The sequence below is a fragment of the Stigmatopora argus genome, chromosome 14 (assembly GCF_051989625.1).
Source record: "Stigmatopora argus isolate UIUO_Sarg chromosome 14, RoL_Sarg_1.0, whole genome shotgun sequence".
In the NCBI taxonomy this organism is placed as follows: Eukaryota; Metazoa; Chordata; class Actinopteri; order Syngnathiformes; family Syngnathidae; genus Stigmatopora; species Stigmatopora argus.
In genome coordinates, this window is record NC_135400.1 from 8649222 (window position 1) to 8675533 (window position 26312).

Here is a 26312-nt window from a genome sequence, read left to right on the forward strand (position 1 = left end):
AAAAAAAAAGTATATTTTCATCCATAATCATATAGTTCATGATTTGGCCACATTTGCACAGATTCTTGGATTTTGCATAACTGTTTAGAACACTGTCACCAGCCCTAGAATTTTTTTGTGAAATTACTGTCATTCATTTTACCCGGCAGACAAATGGGCATTAAAAATCACCGATTCTTGCTTGTCATTATTTTTCCTTCACTTAAAGATGTGTGTCACTTTGAAGAATCAAGCACCCCCATCACCGTTGCCCTCTCTTTCATCTTAACATCTGTTTTCAGTAAGGACCAGTAGGGGAATGTCAGACTCTTAAAATTAATTAGCGTATTACCAAATGTTTAAGTGAGGGGCACCCTTGTTAGACTCCCGTTACTCTACAATTTGTTACACTGAACCACCATATACTGCACTCCCAAGTGAGGTAGATTATTTATCAGGGGACCAATTAGAGTAGGATGGGAGGTCACTGACCTTTCGTCTGGTTTCACCAGCTCCTGTATTGCCTAACAAGGGGCATGCCACCACATGGAGGCATCAACAGAGATGAGAAGGGGACGTGGAGTTAACTATCTCCAACATAATGACGGACTGCGACAAAGATATTTATTTATTCGCGCCACTTTTTTGATAGTTGTGCGAACTCGTGTTGCAGCTCTCCAACGAAGGCCGTTACAGTGCAATTTATTCTGAACAATGAATAGCAGAGAACAAATAGGTGAAAGAAATTGATTGAAATAGTAAGGTCTAGTGCAGTGTTTGGTGAGCAATGCTCAGGTGTGCCGTGGGAAATTACAAGAAGACATACATCGTAATAATCCAAGAGAGAAATTTCAATATTAAGAGATTAAAATTGAACTATTACAAGGTTAAAATTGAAATATGAATTCATAGATTGTACTATAACAAGTTTCAAATCGTAATATTATGAGAGGTCTAAAAACAACAAGTGGTTTCATTTATGGCTATCAAATGTGTCAGGGAGATCTGGAAATGATCTGTGATCCTGACAGGAGGGTGTGAGTGGGATGAAGCACGTGCATGTGGAAGGGTGGGGGTTTTGGTCCAGGGAGGCCTGGTTGTTGTAACCCCTGACCTTTTGGCACGCTTTAGGGACTCCCTAAAGCCACTTCAAATGCACCCTGCATGGGAGCTCTCCTGTACCACAGCAAAACTAAGAAATGGAAACGGTGAGAAGGCAGCTCAGCTGTCAGCGATACACTGAAAAGTTACTCATATATCAAGCAAATGCTGGTTCTGCTTGATGTCTTCAATTAACTATTTTTACACCAAAAGAAAGAACAAAATTGGTAAATTATTAAAAATATTTTAAGCGTTTTGATCTTACATTTTCAGGAGTTCTATAACTTTTGAAATTATTGAGACACTGGTATTTTATTAAGATTGTGTATGTGTTGACATCCAACTAGTATTTATCTGACATTTATTAGATATTACAGTTTTTTCTGCATTTCCTTTTCGTATTTTACAAGTAGTTCCAAAGCTCCACATTTAGATGTCACACACAGTACAGAAACACTCTGACGCACAACCAAGCACGCTCCTCTCTTCTTGTTTCTGCCCCCCGGAGAGATAGATGGCAGATAACAGAGTCCCATGTCTCTCTTTACGCCATGGTGCGCGTGGTCTGGTTACCCTGCTAAGAATTTAACCTTATGCTGATGTCTATACCAGCAAAACCAGTTGCAAAAAAACAACAAATCCAGCAAGGCTCTATTGGATTTTTTTGTGTAGACAATACTTGTCTATCAAATGTTAATAGTGTGGCCTACATGACCCAAAATTTAATTCCATGTGTGTCAACACTGGGTCTTTAGAAGATATAAGTTGTTTTTTGAAAATATCCTCTTGCCCAGTAAAGGAGTAAAAATAAAATAAGAAAAAAACTAGTTCAAAACGCCGGTCTTAGATATTTTTTACTCTTCCCCTATTAGCTCTGTCAGGCCCCACATACAAAGTAATTATTTCACAAAGAAATACGCTTTCCCATGGAATTATTTAATACTGGTGGATAGATTTGAGATTTGTTCTTTTTGGCAAGAGAACAAGGACAACAGAAAACGCAAATTATTATTTTTGAATCACCCACAGTAAAATGTAATTCATAACAATGAATTATCACCCAAGTCTCGGTGCAGGCTAGACTTTATGGGCTGCAGAGCGAGTGGCGAGCTTGGGGGTGGAAATGTGGGTGCATGCCAGCAGAAGGAAACTCGATATCGTTCGTGAGATGTCAACTTTCAGTGACAAAGCAGAGCCAGAGTGTTGTAACCAAGCCAACATCATCTCAAAGAACTTGATTTCACTCCCCGCTTTTTCTAACTGCAGCACCACTATTACTAACCAACATAAAATCTACCTGACAGTTGACGGGAATCTGTGATCAATCATCAAGATGAAGCACCCATTCACCCAGTGTAAATATACAGTTTAACATAATGCACAGTAAGTGTTGCATGAGTGCTCTAGTCCACATACAGGAATTCCCTTCAAACATTAGTCTCCTACCACACTAGGATACACTTCCAAGAATGAGGTTGAAAGGGAGGGTTTCACATTTATTTTGGCTGTCTAGGCAGGCTAACATAGCCAGACCAGAGTCTTCCTAGGTTTCTTCTGGCCGGTGCAGCAGAAACAAGGTGGCAAATGTACTAAAGAAGAATATTGCATTACTGTTTTAGAATGACCACTATCATTTTGATATTTCTAGGGAAGACGAGAATTTCTGAGGTGTATCAAATAAGTCTACATTAAGTAAAATAAATCAGTTAACTGTTCACTTGTCAAAATGTCATAACTTCAGAAATAAAAGAAGAACCACCACTTTGGGCTGAGATCTCGTGTGTTCTGAAAGCAAATAAAATAAATAGTGTAGATTGCATGCTTGGGTTTTCTCTGTGGATTCCAGTTTTGTCCAACATACCAAAATATGCATGGTAGGTAACTGAACATTCCACATTGTCTGCTCATATACAGTGAAAATTTGATCAGATCAGAATATGAAAATACAATATGGTGCATTATGTGTAATGGTGTGGTCAGAAGCAGTGTTGAAGACCCTAAGTCATTCAGTCCTTCACATCCCGTGACAGAATATTTAAGCATTCATTGACGTGGCACTAATATTCTACCAACAGCTGCTTGCCATATTGCTGATCAGGATTGGCAATATTCGCCAATTTTGGGGGAATGATTTAATATGGGTGGTGCACTGAGCAGATTGAGCTGTGATAGTGTCCGTGTGTGTGTTCACCGTCGCACATGTTCAAATTGTCATCGCATTCATCTGCTCAGAGAACTGTGCATATATTGGACACGTGCATACGGACTTTAATATTGACACAAGCTGCTTATATGTAGGAAACGCCTATCAATTTAATCACTAAATTCTGAGGCTCGGCGATATGGTCTGAAGATAAAATCTCCAAATGTATCACCCAAAATTTGATTCACATTTTATCCAATTTACCAACCCACCAACTTTTTTTAACGAGACAAGACGAGCAAAAGACAAAGAAAGCTCAAGATTAATTTAGAATACCAAAAATACAATTTCACTCATTGTCAGGTTTTTACTTAATTTTCAACATAGGTTATCCTGATCATAGTCACAGGACACCGGAGCCTATCCCAGCTGACTTCATGCAAAAGGCAGACTACACCCTGGACTGGTCGCCAGTCAGTCGTCAATCCCACCTCCGCTGAGCAGGAATCGATCTCGCGCTGTTATTGTTATTTTATTATTTCATAACATTGATTTTATCCCCAAGCCTAGTATATACATATAAAGTGGCATCAGCATGACACCGTAAAGGAATTCTGTGTTACGCATGCACAATGCCTGCCGATGTTGATCGGCTCGTGATTTTGAGGTCAAACTGAGCCTCTAGCTGATCAGTGTCTTTTTAAATAAAAGAATAGAACACATCCCAGTGACCTATAATCACAGATGTAATGAATTCTGGAGTCAATGAGCCAAACAATGGTTCAAAATTCAGCCTCTCCCTCCTCAAGCGCCCAGCCGCCAGGACCACTGTAGCAATTAGTATAATGAATGTGGTTTCACTAGTAGGTAATAACACACTGCATGGCAAAGCCCCTCTCCCCACATTTATGCGCCGAGCTATGAATGCTTGGTTTCATTACCGTACCCCTCTACCCCCCACACACACTCCAAAAAACTCCTAACTCCTCCTTTCCGCTCCGTTCAAATCTAAACAAAAGACACATCTGGTCTGTCTCCTGCCCCCCTTCTCCACTCTCGCCTGCTCGCTCTTTAAACTCTCCTTGTTTCTACTCCTTTTTGACTGCTTCTATCAGCATAGGAAGAACACTTTGTTGGTGGGAAGAGTTGGGTGAGGCGGATTTGCCAGAGGGTCAACCGCTCAATTTGAGTCTTTTGCTGGAGTCCAAGTCTATTGCATCCCTCAACCTCATGTATACAAACTCCTTACTAACTGTATATTTGTCTGCCTCTAAAACCATTTGTTTATCCAACGCTGGTGGATGACAGTTTTCTAGCTCTTTAGTGTGGTGAAGCAGTAATTCTTAACCACACATCCCAAGCTGTTTAACCCTTTTTAGGGCCAATGACTATTTTTGGTCATTTAAAACACTATTAAGACCTGGCATCCACATACATAATACTTTGGGTAATTGAGGTCACAATATTAACATTTGTGTGTGGTTTAACTGACCTACAGTGCAGGAATAATAATTAAGATAAGTATAAATAGAAAATACCCTTTTTGTAAAGTTCAAATTATTGTTTTTAATTACAGAATTTAAAATGAAGGAATATTTAAAACAAATGAAGAAAATAAATTGCATTTTTAAAACATTTAATCAATATTAATGATAAATGAATTAAGAGGTCTTTTACATTTAATTCATTGAGTGTCAAAATGAATGTTCATTTGCTCCTCCCAATAAAAATGAAGTGTACGTCAGGTACCTACATGGTAGCCACTGAGTTCAATAAGAACCCTATGAATAGTTAAATAAAAGTTAAATAGTTAAATAAGGAATGTCACAGCTCAATTATTGATCCTTCTCTCAAAAGAGAACCTTCCTCATCCGCTGTGTCTCAGAGAAACCCAGAGGGAGTCTCTGGTCATTCCACTCGGCCTGACACCATCGCATATACAAATGATGCTGTAGTTACACCGCCAAAAGAAGGGCATGGTTCATCATTGATTCATCTTCCGTACTGATTATCCTCACAAAGGTCGCGGAGGTGCTGGAGCCTCTCAGCCAACTTAGCAGAGGACAAACCCTGAGTTGGTTGGCAGCCAAACAACCATTCGTGCTCACATTCATATCTAAAGACAATTTAGAGTGTTTAACCAGCCTACTGTGCATGTTTTTGTGATGTGGGAGGAAACCAGAGTACCAAACTCCATAGAAGAAGGTCAGAACCCACCAAGACATGAACTCTTGATCTCAGAACTGTGAGGCGGACGTGCTATCCACTCTACCTCCATGCTGCCATAGTGTCATTTAAACAAAACATTTCTTACCATTTCCAAAACCTAATGAACATCATTCACTCCAAATATATTTTGGCACATGAGTCCCCATACCTAAAAGAAAGAATTCGAAGAAAACACCTCACTTTAAACCTCACTGGCTTGACATCTTTACATCTGGACCCAAGGTTTTTTTTTTAAACTTTGCCTTGTCTCAATTTTTGACATTATTTTCCCTACTCTTGTCTTTCGCTTTCCTCCAAACCCTCTTCCCTCCACACCTCCCCCTTAAAATTTTATACAGAAAAACATTCCTGGTGTTCCACACGGTTCCAGTGAAACCTGGTGCTTATTTTCAGTGCCCTAAATTGATAGCAAATGTGAGGAAAGATCTCTCCTTTCGTTCACTCTTCGCTCCCTTCAGTCTTACCACAGTTCTCCGCCTCCTCCATTTTTGGCAATAACAGTGTGGATACGTGGAACATTTGCATGACCATATTGAACCCTGGAGTTTAATGTTTTTAAAGGTGTTCTACTTTATATCTAACTGTGTGTGTTTTTGTAGAATTTCTGGGATAAAGAAGCTGACAGCCCCAAGACTGAGTCATGGACCTCTTGATTTTCAATAAGCCCCCCACTGCACTATGGAGGCCAAACCTGGTCAGCTTCAGCTGTCTTTACCCATAATTCAACAATCCCACTGTGTTTGTTTTCTCTTTTTGCCCTCACATTCCCCCTTTTTTCTCTTCTGCAGCACGTAAGTGAAACCCTAACTGCTCCATTCATTTTGTGTGGATTTGGAGCCCTGCTGGACCCAAATGCTTTCCATTGTCATGGACGTGTGCCAAAGACAGAAACCAAGCCTCATAAATTGCCCCTCAGTTGGTAAGCCTGATAATAGTTTGATTAAACACAATGGGACTACTAAGATGTAAATGAAGACCAAAAATGTGGCATTGCTATTTGTCATCTTCTCAAGCAACTCATCATATAAAGCATGACAAATAAATTAGTCACACTCGCATGTCTAAGGAAATCATGAGGTCACACTGGGCCCCACAAGCAGAAAATCCTCGGATACTGACGGCTGTAATGCTGCAAACACTAGCTGGAAGAATAGAAACAATAATGACTTTAGAAGAACTGACTTAGGGCAAAAGATAGAAAGTGACTGACTTGAGTAAATTCATCAAATCACATTATGTGTTCCTAAATTCAGTAGGAGTGATAAGCTTGCTTGTTCCATTGTTAGCTGTTATTATATTGGGAGTAAAAGTCGCCTAAAAACAAAGCAGCAACAAAAGAAATTACTATTGGTTGGCGGTGGGCTAGCTGGTGGTTACTGAGCTCAGCACGGATGGAGAGCGGGGCCTGGCTGTTTGGATTGGCATATATTCAGCATTCCACATGTCCTTGTGATTTTTGTTCTCTGACCTCAGGAGACCCTCCACGCTACTGTAAGTTATACTCACACCAGGAGAACAGATGGATTGAGAGAGAACGCTGGAATCTTATTTGTCTTCTGGTCTCTAAATGCATGTATTGGGGGAAAAAGATATTGAAAAAAGAACAAAGATGCAGTGCAGCTGGAGCATCGTAAATGTTGGTCAGTTTGATATACAGTAGAGGGTAACACAATAATATGTTGATATTTTCACCAAGAACAATAGCATCGTCAGAGCTAAAAAAAAATACTTTTTTACTAGAAAGCTTGCAAATTGTTCTAATTTCAAACAGTTCCATAGGGATCCTTTTTAATTTAAAATGAGCTGTAAAACGTTCCCTTTTATACAAGGTGTGACAAAAAGTATCCAGAACTCGCATCATTTTTTAAAATCCAAAAGACAAACTACAAGATAGCAAAAATAATATGGTATTTGTGTATATATATAGATATATAGATTGAACTTAGTTCTATCTGCATTGTTATTTTGAATGTGAGTACCTTACCAAAATAAAACCCTCCAGTGATTGTTGAAAAATAGTTCATTGAGTATAAGGGCAACGTGTTTCACTTTATGTTGGCATAACAGTGTCAGTGTCACCTTGCCCTTCTGCATCACATTCGTCAACTTAATTGACCTAGCATGCTGCACTGCAAGATAACCGAGGGGAAAAAAGCTAAGCAATATAGTTTATGTACGCAGTAAGTTTCAAAACATAGAGCGAATCTGGCGTGGTACCTCAAGACATAACCATGTGGTGGGTGCTTGCATAAGATTAGGAAGAGATGGGGAGTTGATTTAAGTAAGTCGAGAAAGGAAGAGGTGCTCATACACAAAATAATAATTAAAAAAAAGTGATAGCCGTTGGGCTGATCTAAACAGGATTTACCTGTTGATGCCAGGAGTTGACTCTGTTCCCTCATTTATACAACACTGCCGCAAGGCTAAAGAACCCAAAGACCTTCTTAATTACTGCTGAGGTAGGTTATCTAGTTCTGCACATTTTCTAAACTTGGGTTCCTAAATTATCAAACAATGCAGCCTTAAAATGAATGTTCACAAAATTTCAATTACCTCTTTAATTTAATACATATAGCATTATTGAGTAGAAGCTGTGTACTCGGTAACCAGTGACAGGATAAAAAAATATAACCAACTGTGCATATTATGATGTTGTATATCCTCACTAGAAAATATTAGTTTGGCAAGTAGGTGGTTCTTTCGTCTGACTTCGGTGCAGGCAGTGTGGGTTCGATTCCTATTCAGTGGAGGTTTGATTGTGAGTGTGAATAGTTGTGTCTCAATGCGTGCCCTACGACTGTCAAGCAAACAGTTTAGTGTGTGGTCCTTTTTTCGCCTGAAGTCAGGTGGGATAGGCACCAACACCCCGCGACCCTGAGAAAGATAATGCCAGTAGTGAAAATGAATGAATGTAGTGTGCAGACTTTGGCACATAGGACAAGTATGGTAAAATTGCAATGCCTATGAAAAAGAAGACATGCGGGTACATGGCAAAATACAAAATATACAGAAAGGCGATGAACAGGAAAGAGTTTGCAAGAAAAATAAAGGAGGAAAGAAGGGACTATTGTAGTCCAGGGGAGTGAAAGTTAATGATGGTTTAACAAGACTATGCCACCCAGTGACCACATCAAGGCTTCCTCTTAATAACAGGCTTATAGAGCACATGCCGGCCTGAATGGTGGCATGTGTGAGTATTTGTGCTGTCCTGTCAGAGCTGAAACTGGCCAAATTAACCACGGACTATTATGCTCTGCACAGACATATGTTAGGTCCATTTTCCTTGCGACAAAGCAACACTTAATAGGCAATGAATGTCTGCAGCCTTTTCAACTTATAAGTACAGTTGCCTTGGTCCAGTTTGGTATTTCCTTTTTGGGAATTCTTTTTTTTTTATTCCATGGTCGAAAGTGGTCAAGCAGGCAATCAAATATAAACTGATCTGGAAGAATGAAGGGCATCCTAGGACTGGGTTTGGTTAGAAATATTTGCAATGACTATTTACTGCACGTTGTGCTAAAACTAACTCTTAAGGATGACTGCCCATTTTTAGCTGGGAGAGGCTCCAGGCTTCCACGACCCTCGTGAAGATAGATTTGGATGAGGAATAAATGAATAAAATATATCCCGTCATTTGTAATTAAGCCTGCCGGAAAGAAGGCAACAGCCGCTGTCTGACTAAGCCATTTTAGTTCACTGGGATAAACGAGGTTCTTAGTAAAGGGATTTCCCTGCATAACTGCCAGGATTGTGTAGTTTGAATGTACGGCCTAAAACAATCTTTAAGTGTATCCAGAAATGGAGGGAATTTCTTTTTACAGCATGTATCCAAAACAGAACCCTTGGCTTTACAGTAATCACATTAGCAAGTTTGTTTAGGTCATGCAGGAGGAAAAACACTTAAGACCAAGGCACACGGGGAAAGGACTCCATTCCTGATGCTATTGCTGAGAATATGATATTGTTTGGATTTGCTTTACAGTCAGTACCGAATAAAGAGTAATGACGGAAATAAAAACAAAAAGCAAGTCTGGAGAACACATTTTGGATCTTTTAGGCAAACCACTGATAAAAATCTTCTCCAAAAATGAGGGCCAGGTAGCTATAATTCATTGTGATAACCAGTATTTTTTTTGGTTCATCAGAATGGCCAAAGAGGGATAAGTATCTCCTTTCCACACATCTATACATGTTGCTATTCTGTAGTTATAATCTGCTATTTAAATGATTTTGGAGTAAGTTCACTGATGAGAAAGCCGTTTGAAAGACATATTAATTACTACGCTACATCAACAATGGTTTGACATTGAAACATTGTTTTATATTGCCATCAAAGAAAATAATGAGCCTAAAACCGATTTTTAAAATTTCTGGAGGAGTGAAAAAGGTAAGGGAGAACATTCATTCCTTTTCCGTACCTTTTATCCTCACACAGACAACTATACACGCTCATACCTAGGGGAAATTTAGACTGTTCAACCAGCATTCCCTCCAAGATTTTACAAGAATGTGGGAGAAAACTGCCCGGAGAAAACCCATCAAAGTCCGAGGAGAACGTGCAAACTCCATACAGTGAGGACCACCAGGGATGGAACCCACAAGACAGAACTGTGAGGCCGACGCGCAAACCACTAACCCACTGGGCCGTGCCCGAGAACAGTGTAATTTATTCAAATGCACACTTAATCAGATGTAACTATGAACCTTCATTGTCTTTACAACAGGGATGCCACCTCAGCTCCTGGCCAAATCAAGTGTCAGGGCTTCCTTCTAAAGAGATACTTTAGCCTTAAAGCCTGAAGTACGCTTTGATTCAAACTCTCATGGTTTTCAAGCTATTTTTTCTTTCTTTCTTTCTACCGGATAACACCGTTCCGGCTGCACTTAAATTGTTTCCCCTGCTTTTAATGGGGTACTCAAGATCCCTGCATCTTCAAAAATAAACATCGACGTACCTTTTTCTGTTGAAATGTTAGGCATGCATCACTGCATGTGAGGTTTGTATATTTTTCTTGAGGAGAGTGTTGTATGAAGGACGAAAAGCGGAATAATGGAATCTCAAGGATGCTCATAACTAAATCAATCAGATGGTCGCACTTAAAGGGCAAATAGCTGTACATCAGTGCCATTGCTGCTGATGTGAGGAATATTGAAGAGCGAAAAGGGACAAGATTAAAGAAACAAAGCCATTCACCTTCTCCTCAATCATAAACATTAAACTGATAATTTCTAAAAAGGATTTTCATTAGCTTGAATTGTTTATTTCATGTTTCTAATGAGGGTCTAATTCACTCCGCATTCATGGCCTGTGAAGTTCCAGATGGGTTATATATGAGTGTAAGTAGATGGTTGCTTGAAAATGTCGTACATTCTCTTCATGTATACACATGGGCCTTGTGTTCAGGCATCAGGTGCAAAGTGGGTTCAGGTGTCGGGTGAGTGAGGGGCGGTCCAGAGAGAACCATCCCACGCTTTAATGCAAAGTGTTTGTTGTTGCTCGGCCAGCTTCTATTGAGCACATGAGCTCACGTATGGAGGCGCACACACAGGCTCTTCGACATGCGCGACACCTAAAAAACATACTTCACACAGTGGACTCTGGTGGACTTACACAGAGCCACTGGGGATTTGGGCTTAGTCTTTTAAGAGGAAAATCAGATTGCCTTTAAGAAATGAAAGCAGAGGGGATGCAGGCCCATGCCTATGAATGCTAATTCAGCTATAACTGACATGCAATGGCTGGATTAATACTATGTCAATTGAGTATTAATACTGTAGGTAATGTCTAGTGTTCATGATCAGATCATGACCCCAGCTCTCCACACAGATAGAAGCTTTTTTGGGCCTATGAATAGAGTAGCTGGGATGTTATGATTTAATTCAAATAATTAAAAATTTGGAGAAAATTTTGACATATTATTTTGAGGTCATGTCGCCAAGTCCTACTTGAAAGGGGGAGGGGGAAACTTTGCCAAAAGCTTTCATCATTTGTCATTGTTGATTTTGTTGTTGCATTTATTTATTATTGAATTACACTCGCCACTTGAAAATTAGCACTCTACAAGAATTGCTCCTGTGCCCAAATTTCAACCTTAAAAATGCACCTCACATTCCCTTTTACACTGTACTAATTACCTTATTAAACTTTTTTTCAAATCACAGACAATTTGTTTTCCAGGTTTGAGTAATTTTGTAATTATTTCCTATTCCAAGAAACTTATAGCAAAACTATTGCCGCGGTTTACTTTACAGTCTGAGGGTTTATTCTATACTATGATTCACATTGGGAAAAGAACCCCCACCCATGCAAGCCCATATATTCACTCTGTTATTTCAGCAAACAAAAGCTGGGCTCTTGAGGCCATGGGTGGATCCATGAAAAGAAGAAAGGAGTACTGCTCCCCGGTCTGTCTGAATGGGACTCTTTCACACTTAGAGAGGACTGTTTACTCTTCCTTAATAATGGCTCTAATTTTCTGATCATTATTGAGTAATTCCAGCCTCCCCCAAACCCACCGTTTAATGCTTTCTAAAGTCACTCACGGGCACCCTGTTCACATTCTGCAAGGATCCTAAGTCTCCGGCCTCAAATGATTGGCACTGGAATAATATTGAACGTACCTCAATTCCTGGAAATCCATCAAGCACCTGTTCTGTGTTTCATAATAGGAAACATTCATAATGTATGTGTATATATGTGCGTGTGTGTGTGTGTGTATATATGTGTATATATATATATATATATATATATATATGTGTATATATATATATATATATATATATATATATATATATATATATATATATATATATATATATAATATTTGTACATGTAATTGGTAAATATTTTTATTTTAGCACAGTCAAATTGAAATCAATTATAACAGAATCTACTGATCAAAATCAGCATCTTATATATATGCTTTGGGTGTTCCTTCTCTCAAAGGACTCTATCGTTAATCCCAGCTCGCTCATTTTGTTTTGGATCTGAATGCATAGAAGGACTACTGTGTTTAATGGATAAAGATAATAAAAGGAATGGAAAACTGAAAATATTTCTGGTTACTTTTGGTTTGGTCTCTATGTATTTTCTTAATTACGGTATATTCTCCTTACACAGAAATTAAGTAAAATATTGTTATATTACCCATTTGCTCAAATTTCCTGCAACCCACTTGTGCCAAAGCATCAATAGGAGAGATTGTAAGGGGCACGAGGGATGTACAGAGGGGGAAAGGTGTGAAACGTAAACAAGGCAGTGGCAGGGAGAAGTGTTGAAATGAGAGGGAAAGTGAACGAGAGAAAGAGAGAAAGGATCAGAAGGAGAAAAGTTGGCAGAGAGTGTGTGTCGGTTTGAAAAGCTGGCATCTTCTAAACGGAGCAGCAGCTTCGGGTGCCAAATGCTGCCAAGCAGCACCACAAGCCTGAATATCTGCCCTCCCTCTCTCCCTTTGTTTTCACTGTGGCATTCTGCATCAGCTTTACTCTGAGCTTTTCTTTTTACCTTATATCATCACCACTCGGCATCGTCCTGAATCCAGTGACGGACTATTATTGCCGTAAAGATGGCGAAATGAAGAGGAAATACCTGTGAATAACGGTCATTTGAATGCATCTATATTTGTATCTATTATTTTATTATATTGACCTTTATGATGATCCGGAATTTATCATTTGAAAACTAAATTGAGAAATAAATATATATAAATATGCCGCACTATTTAATGTTACAGTTCTTTTTGGTGGGTGGATGCAAATACTCATCCCGCAATACCAGGCTGTCTCGTCACGCTTTGCTCCACTGGATCGTGAGAACAAGGAGAGAGGGAGCCTGATTAGAACGGAGGTGCTGGGAGACGGCCCAGAAAAGACGTTCCTCTCTGCTCATCTACTCATCGAGCATCTCCACCTCTAGCCTCCTCGCGGCCTGCTAGCTGCCCCTCAGATCAGAAGAGGGCAAGCCAAGCTGCCCCTTTTGCACGTGTCTATGTATGTTTTCAGACGACGGACAGATTTTAGTCCTGGCGCATGGACAGAGAAGGAGCAGACTAGTCATGCAAATTAGAGCACGGCGACAACACACAAAGAAACTATTTTGCCACGTTTTATTATTTTACATATCTAGAAAAATGAACGCTGGTCATACGAGGCAGAAATACAAAATAACACAGTTAGCCTACTTATTTTCTGGAATGTGTTAACCATACTAATAAACGTAATAAATTGTTTTAAGCTACCATTAAATAAATTAATATCGAAAAACAATGCTTCTTAGCGTAAGATGTTAATAGCAAAGCATTTATTCATTAATCTTAATTATACAAACAATTAGAAACTACTGTACAGTGAAATTAGCAAATAAAGGTAATCCAATAATCACTTTCTGCAACAGTGGGTTTTTTTCTCTGTACAACTAAAACTTGACCTTTGTTTCTTAAAGTAATTTAATTTAATCATACACACGGCTTTACGTGTATCGCGTCTTCTTTTATTCATTAAACTGGATAATTACAATGTGTGTGAAGCGGGTTGGACTGCCACGCGTGTGTCGAGCTGTTCAATAGTAAGATCTGCAGCATAGTGTAAAGGAATGTTGTGAAATCCAAATGAACGCACAAAGAAATACCCATTTTAGTTGGAGGCTATAATAATTTAAAAATGTGGTTACCAGCCCTTCATTTACGCTGCACAATGCACTCGTGTGTGTCTATAACACAAACACTGCTCTGAAAAAGTGCCAAATTTGAGAGGCCCTATGCCACGGTTCTTCTGAAAGGCTAAAAGTGTCGCTGTCACTCTCCCGCCATCTGAGGAGGACGCCGCCGCTCATTTTCTATTGGTCCCATTACTCAAAATGACAACATTGTAAGAAAGTTTCCGTTAGAAGTGTCTGACCAGGAGTGTTTGCCCATGCCATTTGAATGTTGGCTCCCATCATGCCAACACCTCACAACCCTCTACGTGCCCTGGCTACAGTAACCATGCCAGAATATTGAATGGAGCACAACTCTGCTTGACACACAAAAAAAATCCAAACCAGAATTCTTCGATTCTTTGAATTGATGTTAGTAATTCATTCAGTTTTGTTTTAGTGTGGATAATTAAAATAAAGTTGCTGTTATGCCAGAAAGAAAATCTACCAACCAGCTTCTAATATTTTTTAATGTGACATTTTTTAACCATATAGGGCAGGTGACTATTTATGATAATTAAAAAAAAACTGCTTTACACTCATTCATTCACCGGCTTCCAGTCAAAATTGTGCTATTAATGGAAGCCAACGAGTGCCCTAAAAAGGGTTAAACTACAGCCATTTGGAATGTTGTGAGAATACCTCCTGACATATTAATGAGGAAACAGACACCTCATAGAAGCACCAGAGAAGCATGTGGGGTTTGTGGTCAACACACACTAACAATTGCACAAATACACACACACTTTGTGGGTTTTGGCATGAAGAGTCAGCACCTCTTTGGTTTTCTTTGGAGACAGACCACACTCCCTGCAACATCTTTTTATCATAACGGCACAAGTAATGAAAGTCGTATGAAACAGCTCGGACTCTGCACATGACTAATGCTGGAACTGTGTGGATGAGTAAGAATGACAAATATGGAACACTTTGCTCAGAGAACATGAACTGATCCGAGTCTCGGGGTGGACGGAGGGCCAAAGTGGAGCCCGAATGTTGTGCCAAATGTTGGTTTCCATAATCGTGTTCAAAAAACAATCTCAGCCTCTCCTATCCTATACTTTACACACTTTCCAGAACTATTTTTTTATCATCTTCAGATGGAAAATAAATGAGGGGGAAATAAATCATTAGTACCTGACAATATATGTATTCATCGTGAGTGGGGTTGAGGTGGAGGAGGTTGGGGATGGGGGGCTTTTCAGTAGTGTAAGGTTGCAGCTGCGCAGCAGAAGTGCTGATTCAAATGATGCTATGAGCTACTTTAAGGTGTCCAGTCACGCAGGGTGTAATATCCTACATACCCTGGAGGGCCAAATTTTCAAATTTGCAAAAAAGCAGAGACACAGTGTCCAGCAAAGAAGTATCCATAAAACCGAAGGAGGGTCTGCTGTTCTGTCAATCATAGCACTTGAAAGCAGAGCCTCCCCCGCAGCTGGCGACAGTGACATCAGTGGGACAAGAGTGCAAAGACACTTGCGGCATGGAATAGGGGGATGGGGGTGAAACGGCTACAGTCCAATCAGGCTTGGCAACCGATAGCTTCCACAAAGACACAGGCACCCTGCAACCAGAGGCTAAGAATAAAAGTGAAAAAAGTGCCACAGCAAAGGGTAGCATGAAACCACGTTCTGTTTGTCTTCTTTAAACTCCAGTTAACCCCAAGAATAAACAGTACATGATAATTTCGTTTGAGTCACGCTGTCATTGGTGCAAGGTGCAACAGAACAAATGTTTGTGGCAAAGGTCAGGAAAGGAAGCTTGCATGAAGTGGCTGGCTCAAATAGGGACAGCAATAAATGCTGTTTTTAAAAAATGATACTAAAGAACACAGTAAAGTGACTTATGCAATAATGCTCGCATATTGTGCATTTTATAAATTGAACATAAGCTCGAGCACGGAGCAGGAAAGATGAAGTCTGGTCTAGCGCAAGCGAGCGGCTGACTGGCTGCCGGATTCTGGCACAGTGTAAATAAAGGCTTTACTGCGAGGGGCACCAGGCTGCGCTGGGAGCTAATCTGAGCCGTGGTTCGCCACGGCGCATTGTGGAACAGGAAGAGGCGCTCATGGAGGCCCGGCAAACTCAAGCAGTGTTACACACTGGGCTGAATAGAGCCTGGCATGGGGTTCTCTGTCACAGAGTCAGGCTGCACCTCTCTGCCAAGTAGAAGAATTAAGGCCCCAGTAACTGTAGGCCAATTTGTGATAAATGAAACTGGAATATAGGCCTGGGCGATAAAGAAAGTAGAAGAATTAAGGCCCCAGGAACTGTAGGCCAATTTGTATTAAATGTACAACTAGAATATAGACCTGCGCGAGAAATCAATTCATGAATTTTAAATTGTTATACATTAGAATGTTTGCTTCTTTGTCATTGCTTTGTATTTGGGGGACGACACCAAAAAGAGAGTGAGAGAAAGGATTATAGTTAAAGACAGGAGTTTTGCACGGTACTTTTGTTCAACATCAAAATGTTTTGACCATTAACAGAAAAATGTATATCATGTATAGTATAAATATATCATGTAGAGTCACATAGCACGTAATATTTATAAATATATATATATATATATATATATATATATATATATATATATATATATATATATATATATATGTGTGTGTGTGTGTGTGTGTGTGTGTTTGTGTAAGTGTTTCTATTTAAGAATGAATAAAATGATACATTATTAATTAATTTAAAATGTTTATATAACATTTTAATGTATAGAAGCAGAAATATACTTATGACCCCCAATGCCATTGATAGTGCTAGACATCCATTGGCTATTCAGTCCAAATAGATTGGACGACAACTGCCGTCTATGAAGGGTTCAACCATTTCATTCTTTGTCTTTCTCGTTGAAAGAAGTAAATGTTATATCAAATTTTGGTTAAAAGAAAAACGAGATTTTGTTTGTAGGCCATTTGGGCCATTTGTGTGCATGCGTGCACGTAGGGGTGTGTGTGTGCATGCGTGCGTGTGTGTGTGTGCGCGCGTGTATGCGTGCGTGCGTGCGTGCGTGCGTGCGTGTGTGTGTGCGCGTGTGTGTGTGCGCGTGTATGCGTGCGTGCGTGTGTGTGTGCGCGTGCAGAATCGTCCATACATCATCAACATGTACACGTAAGTAGACCTTCAAATGGACTCTATTTAAAAATGGCACAAAATTTAAATATGCATAACACAACATGTAGAATTTAGTAATTCACATTTAATGCCATGCCTTATTTAGATACACTGTATTTATTTTAAACAGTTCTTTTATGAAAACAATGGCATTCAAATCAGTTAAATTATGTCGCTGGTAGTTTCGATTTGGTTTTAGCTGCATGGCAGGTAAAAAATATTTTGCAATAAATATATTGTCTCTACCACAAATTTGCCATTTCTCTTGTCACATTATCATAAAGGGCTATTTAAAAAAATAATATAGCAAAAAAAATAAGCAAAAGCGATTCAGCTCAAATTTGCGCAGGTATTTTTCTGTACGAATGGTTCACTGCAAAAATCCACTAATACATGAAGTGAAATTTGCATTAATTATTATTTATTCAGTAGAATTCTAGGAACGTTTTTTTCTGAATTGAGCAACATGGAATAAGAAGAAAACAGACCAAGACGATAAAACCTCAGCTTGCTTGATTGACTGTAATAAAATGATCGATGGTGGAGGTGTTCTTAAGGAGAGATGTGTACAATGAGTGTGTTCGTGTGCATATGTGCATGTTCTTGATCTTAGTGGAAAGAAAGCTGAGCTGGGTTCATTCAGGCTGAGGATGCAGACAGGCGGACTCTCCCTGTCTTCTAAACTACCTGGGATCAGGCCAGCTGTCACAGTGTTGTCTCGACTGCCACACAACTATCGCAACCACACGCATCCATAAATAAAAAAAAGAAAGCCACGCACAGGCACCCTGCTACTGATACACACCAATCTCATAAAAACATTCACATGGATTATAGACACATGACATACTGCTGCACGCCGGCGCACAGACGCACACAAAAATTCAGCCATACACATAAGCGCATGCATGCACACGCAGATAAACAGGTCTGCAGATGCTTATGTTTACAGATGGTGCTGGGAAACGTGCACGTTTGGATTTAGACAAATATGTGTGCAAATACATGAACAAATGTACTGATACAAACATGCTCCCAGATAAACACAGGTTTTAATCCTGACTGTCAAATTCCCAGAATCTCTTCAAACCAGAAATACATGTACATTTTAAAGACAAGTTTAAGATTACGCATCCCAGACTGTCTTGTATGATAATAAGGTTACGAGTAGTATTGCGGGTGAGCCCCCGAGTGAGTGCGTGACTTTGTACTGTATAGGAAGGTCAAGTAGGAAAAATAGTGTGTTTAAGCTGCAAGCAGCACATACCTGGTGAATGGACAAAGTAGGCCAGGTAGAGGTCCAGCTCTTTGACCGTCACTCCAATGTGGTGTGGCTGGACACAAAGGCCGTGGTTGGAGCACTGGGGCGACTTGACCAGCCGTTCGCCATCCGTGCTCTCCAGCGGGCTGCCTTTGAACAGGATGACCATCACCAGGTCCAGTCTCCAGACCTTGTCAGCCTGACGGAGGCAGTCGATGCGGCGAATCTTTCCCTTCTGGTCGGGGTTGGACAGAACGCAGCAGGGGGGCTTCTTCCCCGTGATGGTGAGCACAAAGTCCTCGCGGAACTCGGGACGGATGTCCTTGCGTAGCTTGGCGAGCAAGCGTGAGGCCCACTTCTGCTTGATCTCGGGCTTCTCTCCCAGAAGCTCGTCCTTTACCGCGCGCTCTTCATCCTTGGTCATTCTTTTTTCATGCTTCTTGAAGTACTTGCGCTTACGGGCCTGCAGGTTGAACCAGGTGTAGGAGAAGGCACGGACATGGGGTAGGAGGGCCTCAATGAAGGGATGAAATTCATCCTGGTAAGAGAGGGAGACAAAAGTATTTCAAATCTGCATTTCTTTTAAAAAAAAGAGCAGGCTTACAAAATATAAACCTGGAGCAACATATCCACAATAAAAAAAAAAAGGATCATTCAAATGAAATGGCTATTCTTTAACAATGCAGCTAATTATATTTTTGTTATCTTAATCTCAAAATTACAATTTAAAAATGTAATTAATATTCTAATAAAATATAAGCAAAAATAAATAAAACTGTAGCTGTTTAAATTAGAACCAAATCTTTCTCACTTGCCACTCTTTATAAAAAATTTATAAGAATGCAAATACAAAAAGGGTCGTTTCAAAATCGGGAAAAGCTGAGCCAGCACACGCTCGCCAGTTTCTGCAGTAAAAGAGAAATTATTCTGCTGTACCATAATACCTTCACTACATATCTCTGGGTAACAAAGCCCAGATCTCGCCATAGCGTTCTTGTGCCAGGGTTGCCACACACCGGTCGCTCAGCATCGCCAAGTTTTGCCGCCACAAGACCACTGTTGAAATGTGCTGCTAAAAGATCAGCCATACCACTCCCTGTCTCTCCTATCATACAAAAGAGCTCCAAGCAGATTCAAATTTCCACAACAAACTGAAAGCAGACAGAAATCGTCACAGAATACCACACAGCTAGAAGAAGACAGACGGCCTGGTAGTTACCATTTTGCACTCTCATCATAAATTTGGCACAGCGTTTAAAGTGAAAAAAAATCCTGCAACAGTTTTTTCCTCGCGCTCCCCAATGTAGTGGTTTGGCAAAGAGTGGAGAAGTAACGGAAAAATTAAAAATGGGGGATGTCAAAAAATAATTAGCAGAATGAGGCGCTTACTCAAAACAAAAGTTAGATTAAAAAATAAATAATAATTTGAAAAAATTTAAATGCGATTAAAAAAACAGGAGGGGGGAAAAGTTCTGGCTTAATTTCAAGGAAGTTGGCCAGCAGGTCATTTGGCAAAAAAAATGCAGAGGAAAAATTGTCCAGTTAAAATATAATTCGTAACAGCATTGCACTATGGGGGTAAAAAAGAACAACAAGGATGATGCACTTAAAAATTAAATGGTCCGTTGTGCATCCTCCACCCCCTTCCAAAAAAGTGAACCTTGAAAAAAAAATCCTTGGCACGGGGTAATTAGTAGTGGTTTCTGTTCTGATCCCTGGGCCCGGTGCAAGACTCTCACACACACACTCCTCACATACACATCCACACACACGGGGCAGGGGGCCAGGGAGAGCCGAGCGCGGAATGGGGGGGAAGGAGAGTCGAATCAATGTTGGACGGGCGCATACGACCGCTGGCAAAGCCGAGTGCCGCTTCTTTTTTCCCCTTTTCTATCCAACTCTCTCTCTTTCTCTTTCTGTTTTCCCGCTCGCTGTCTCTCGTCCTCGCTGCGCTCTTTCCCCAACCATTGCTTGAGCCTGTGCCAGCACGAGTAAGGCCCACCTATTTGGCAACACGACGCCTGTAGCTCAGCCAATGCGTTAGCTTCAAGAGCTGAAAGGGAGGGAAGAGAGACAGAGGGAGAGCATGGTGGTGGGAGAGGAGGAGGAGGGAGGGTGGCAGTAAGAGGGGGAGAGTGGGAGGGAGGGTGGCAGTAAGAGGGGGAGAGTGGGAAGGAGAAGGGGTGCAGGTGGGGTGAGCCAGCCAGAGAGTGTGCAGCCTTGCCCAACGCGGCACAATTTGCCAAATCGACAAGTTCCACTCTGACACAGAGACAAAGTTCAGGGGAGTAAGTCTTCCCTTGCACCAATCCCCCGCCGCCCTCAGCCTGCCTCCATCTTTAGTATGGCTGCCATCGCCTCCTCCGCCCCTGCCTGGCGCTCTGCTTGCATAATGCCACCTTGGCAGAGGATGGCACAGAGACGGACGCACAGCTTCAGAATCCCTCCAGACCAGCACCACCCGCAGCTGCTCGTGGGTTTACCACAGCAAACAAAGAGGGGGAAACAAACCCGGCCAGCCCAGGCTCTGACTGTGCACACACCAGGCACATATGCATGAGTGGCGAGATGATTTCCAGGCACTGATACAGTCGGAGGGACACGCTAAAATGCAGATATGGATACAGATTTTTGAGAGAAAGGCAACAAGGGAGGGAAAAATAAAATTGCCTCAGCTGTTTCAACACAAGATAAATGCTCAGCAGAGTGTGATGTGCCGCCTATGAATGCTAAAATTGCACACATTCGCCCAAACTCCCATGACAATTTTGGCAAACCAGTCTGCAAGCAACGCCGGCTGCCATGTTGCCTCATCACAAGGCAAGTCATTCAGGGTTCCACCTGCACTGCAAACAGCTAGTCTGGAGGCATACGCTTCGAACCGAATACTGGATGAGAAAAACAACAAATACGCTTTATGATTCAAGAGCTGGCACGCTGTCCTGACCACTGCAAAGAAACCAAAAAAGACAATTAGCAAATCATTATGGATACGGATTTTTTCTGCCTCAATTTAAATCTTTAAGTCCTTAAATTTTTCACGAGCAGAATTAAAACTTAATAAAAAAAGGTGACAAAAAAGAAAGTTCATAAATTGCATAAAAACGGAAATATACTAATGTTTTTTTCTGTTAGATTTCCTATAATTTAACCCGTTGCCTACCATTTACAAGGATAGATGTCCAATTCATTTAAACTGGGAGGACTCACTGTGAATGCGTTTTCAATCACGTTTCAGTACCACTGACAGCACTTGACGTATAATCCATTTTGACCGGGAGGAGCGAAAGATCATTCATTTATTCGCCCCTCCCAGTCAAAATGGATTCAACGTCTACCGGCGTCAACGGCAGCCATTGAGTTCAACTAGTGCCATAAAAATGTTAAACCTTTTTTGTGAAAATTATTATTCTACCTCAGCCTATTACAAATGGCTTCCTTGAACAGCCAAAATATTTAAAACCCTTGTGTTTAATTTTCATTATACTTTGCAGACTCTTGCAAAAGACCGAAATAAAAAAAATATTTAAGAAGAGGGAGATTGCATACTGTGGTTTGTGTCAAGCCTAAAATTCAAGCAATGCAAATTTGCATAAGGCAAAAACAAGTCCTCGTAGACACACGCATGTGAAACACAGCCAGCATTGTCTTCCAGATAAAACGGCGTCTTCCAATTCCAAACAGTAGAACACTTGATTGAGCTTCATCACAGGGCCACGGAGGCAACGCGGACCCGGCGGAGAATTGACTCTCACTCCTCACACCTCCACATTCATCATCACAGCTAACTGATGCCAAATTAGATAAATCTACAATAGAAGCCAATAAAGGAAAGGGGATTCACAAGTCTCATTGTGCTTGTTTCTGTGTAAATGTGTGCAAAATTAATGTGGCTTCGTGGTTAAATATATATTTATGTCTCCTTTTTTTTTTGCATCCGCCACCTGCAGTACAAAAATCCGGAAACTAAACAACAAGAGATAAACTGGCACTTCAATGCGATTCCTTCGTCTGCCTTTCAAACTAAACGACGGCTTTCTGGCAGACCCTGGCAAAATGCAAATATACCACCATTCAAATGTCACAAAAAATTGACTTCAATGGTGTTCCAGTCATTTTCCTTAGTCATACCCTTTGCCTGAAACACCATGTATGTCCAATTCTAGGAATAACTCTTGCAGATTTTAAATTGCCAAATCTTGTGGAACCCTCATGGAAAAAATATCTGCCTGCCTTGTCTGCTTTACATGCAGGCCCACAACTACATTACTTGAATGGATAGAGCCACTCAGTGGCATCCTGGAGCCAACATAAACAACACATGAAAGGTGAGTTTAGGTTAATCCATTTACCTGGGAATTAAATTAGGCCATATGCACTTGGATTTAATTGGGATTTAACATTACTTGGAAACACCTTGAGATTTCCTATTATTTCTTAATACCAAAAAAGACTATTTTAACCTCAAGCGTGACATAGTTCCAGGGTTTTGTCACATTGGTTTAATACTTTCTAGCAGTGTTCCCAAAATCACTGTGCCACACACTTGTAAATTTAGGTGACAGTTTTAAATTAGAACATTTTCAGCTAGTGGTGTGCCTTGAGATTTTTGCAATGCAACTTATTTCAACGATGCCACTAGATGTCCAATTCATTTTGGCTGGGATGGGCTAACATCGTCAATGGTATTGAAAGATGAGCATTCACAGCCAGTCATGCCAGTTTAAATGAAATGGACATCATTCAATGTAACTAAATAGTTTAATACAAATGGGTAAAAGTCAACCTTAGTGTTTGTCACCAGTTCAGGGTGTCCCCTGCCAGGTGCCTGGAGTTAACTGGGATTAGCAGTTTGGAAAATGAATTAAAGAATATTTGTTTATAAGGGAAAATTCTGGTAAACATGCGTGCTTTAACATGGTAAATTTTGTAGTGGCAAATTTTGGTATCAACCTTTTGGTTCCTAAACACTGACATTTGTCCAACTGCAAAGCGTTCATCAATTTACGCAACACACTTCTCGTGTGTGTAGAGAAATTGAATTATGCGTCTGCTTCATCTACATCGGATGTCACAGATGTGAGTGCTGTGCGCTCCGTGATGCCTTTGCTTTGACCTGCCAGGAGCCCAAATGTCTAATTAGACTGCGCCCATAAATTGAACATCGAATGCTAAGAAGTCCTTAACGTCAAAAACACATTTATTTACATTTGTTGGCAAATGCAGATTTGCAGAATTGGGAGCGCATGTTAAGATATCCGATTAACACGAGGTGGGTTCTTTTCTTTTCTTTTTCCTTCTTTTTTTTGTTTTTGTTTTTAAATTCTCCGCACGTCTGACCAAGACGGCAGGCAAGACGAACGGGTGCCAAATTGAGATTAACTCTTTCACTGTTGAGGGGAGAAAAGTCTGCAAGTGGGAGCCTGATTCCGTCAAACGGAGCTTAGAGAACTCACACACTTGGCGTGTGTTGCTTAATGACACAGTTTGAATATTTCCCACATTTTTATGGGTTAAAAAAGAGCCTTTTTTTGACAATATGTTTTTCCATCCTCCAATCCATCTTTAGGTTAAAATGATAATGTAAAGTTTAAGTTAACCCTAACCTTAATATTTAGATAGGTGTTCATTTATTTTAAAAAAAAAAGTCATTAACCTTCTAGAGAGTGGGTAATTTTGCTATTCAAGAAAAATAATAATAAAGAGCAGGCGTCCCCGTTGTGGCTTATACAAAATGTGATGTCCACATTTGTGGACACCAGTTCTCAATTATAATTTTAATCATTATTATTCAAATTGATGATCGTTATTTTGAATGTTCAGGTATTTGAAAAAATATATTTTAAGAATAAATGAAGTTATAACTAAATAAATAAAATATCAATTAGCAAAAAACAAAAGTATTAAAATGAATTAAAGCAGAAATATGCTGGCTATTGCCCCTAATAACACCTTAAACTGTGGAACTCATTGCCTGTAATTTGGCAATAATCGATGCTTAATTAATTTAAACACCTACCAGTCCAAATGGATTGCAAGTCTATGGCACTCTTTTATGAGGGAGTACTAAAACATGCCTAAAATAATGTATTTAGTGAAAGTGTTCACTATAAAGGGTGCTTGTTTTTATTCTGACATTGATGTTTTAATGCAAATCCATTTGGGGTGGAATTTTATTATCACTTATCCATAGATTATTATATATAACAATTGCAAAAAAGCTTCAAAAAGAAAGGAACGCCTCAGCCGCCCTCAATGCCTTTAGCCACTAAAATACTGCATTTTAATGGAGCAAATAAAATACTGACTAAGAAGAGCCTGGTCCTTCATTCGTGCCGCTTCCTGTCCTCATCTGTCCCTGATGGTGCATGTTTCAACAATCAATTGCATTTTTGAGTTAAACAGGTTGAAGTGTGTTTGCTTGTTTCCTGTTCGTCAAGTCCTACATATTCAGACCGCAGGCCTGCCAGTAGTATCACCCACAGTTACTACCTTGGTTAGTCATCACATGATTACAGTTTAAATTAGAGAGAGAAAGTAGGCCAGAACAACCCACACGCTTTGTTGCGGTGGTAAGCAAGTTATGCATTAACATACTGAATGTCTTGTACTCATCGGAGCTTGGGAAACCCGCACCTTGCAATGTGTGAAAAATCTGTAAGCAATTTGTGGTGACTACCCACTAACTTTGCCCAGGGTGGTCCCTGGTTGGACCAAGTGGGGCAGAGGCACGCACGGTACATTCCAGACTGAAAAGGAGGCTCTGTAAGATGCCTCACCAAAACCTCAGGATCTAAATTTTCTACTTTGTCTCATTCACCTCTTAATCAACTCAAATATTCCTTTGTCCAGCAGGCAAATTAGGTGATAAAATCTGAACATTTAACTTTTTTTTTCTTTACATTTATAGAGTAAGTGACTATTTTTGGTCATTGAAAAAGAATAGATAACATTTTAGGTCATGTAGTTTCATTATTACTAATAATTTCAAATATATTTTGAATGGATAAAATAATGCAATGCATTAATAAAAATGCTAATGATAGAAAATTTAAATAATATGAATACAAACAGAATACTTATTGCCCCTGATAATCCAACAAGTAAATGTTAATGTTTCAGTGCCGATGAGTTCAAACAGTGCCTTAAACTGGGTTAAACTTTTCTTCATTACCTTGCATGTATAGACATGCGGCCATTAAATGCATAAGAAGAGCAGTATTAATCTATTAGTTGGGGTTTTTTTTTAGAGAAGAGCGGTGGTGAACACACACTAACATACTGAACACACTGTTTTCTCACTGTGCCAGCCAACAGATTGACGCTCTTTCGGCCGTTACTACCAACTAGTCAGGAATGTGATTTGTTGTGCTAACATTTTACATTTAAATATAACGGTGGTGAATTGGGGAAAAAAAATACTACTGGCTGTGAAAGAAGAGATCCAAATACTAATCCTGCCAAAGTGGCTGGTCGATGTGACAAACTTCAACAACCGCAGCCTGCTTTTAGTAGCATTTGGCTGTCAGTAGGCGTTCATTTTCTACTCCGCTGAAAACCAGCTGTGCAATCTGTAAACACATTGCGCCTGACCTGCAACAATGAAATGCATTTATTAAATTCTAGTATTTATACATCTGACCTGGGTGAAGTTGATACAGTTTTAACATGAACTATACAAACAGTGGTTTTACGTCACTTTCATGGTCAGCGGCTTGTGTATACTATAAATTTAGTGGTATTTTTTATTTAACACCTAATTGGGGATTTATAACAAATGAG

At 40.1% G+C, this 26312-nt stretch overlaps 2 protein-coding genes and 1 long non-coding RNA gene across 22 annotated transcripts in view; all 3 read right to left on the reverse strand.

The window, feature by feature from the left end:
* LOC144088932 (uncharacterized) overlaps nt 1-26312 on the reverse strand; it is a 270343-nt gene that overhangs the window by 173082 nt on the left and 70949 nt on the right. The gene's annotated exons all lie outside the window — the stretch shown is intronic.
* The window catches only part of nfixb (nuclear factor I/Xb), a 109684-nt gene that overhangs the window by 55042 nt on the left and 28330 nt on the right, over nt 1-26312 (reverse strand). For 5 of the 19 annotated variants that reach the window (XM_077620026.1, XM_077620019.1, XM_077620023.1 and 2 more), the window contains exons 1-2: nt 19475-19697; nt 18537-19068 (exon numbers count right to left, since the gene is read on the reverse strand). In XM_077620026.1, the coding sequence (XP_077476152.1) occupies nt 18537-19068; nt 19475-19642 (700 nt within the window). In that variant the 5' untranslated portion in view covers nt 19643-19697. Of the gene's footprint in view, nt 1-18536; nt 19069-19474; nt 19698-19749; nt 20592-26312 lie in introns of those variants that run through there. The other 14 variants (XM_077620014.1, XM_077620016.1, XM_077620030.1 and 11 more) reach the window with 7 other exon arrangements.
* Nucleotides 1-26312, reverse strand: part of LOC144089134 (general transcription factor II-I repeat domain-containing protein 2A-like) — a 100152-nt gene that overhangs the window by 16863 nt on the left and 56977 nt on the right. The window lies entirely within an intron of this gene.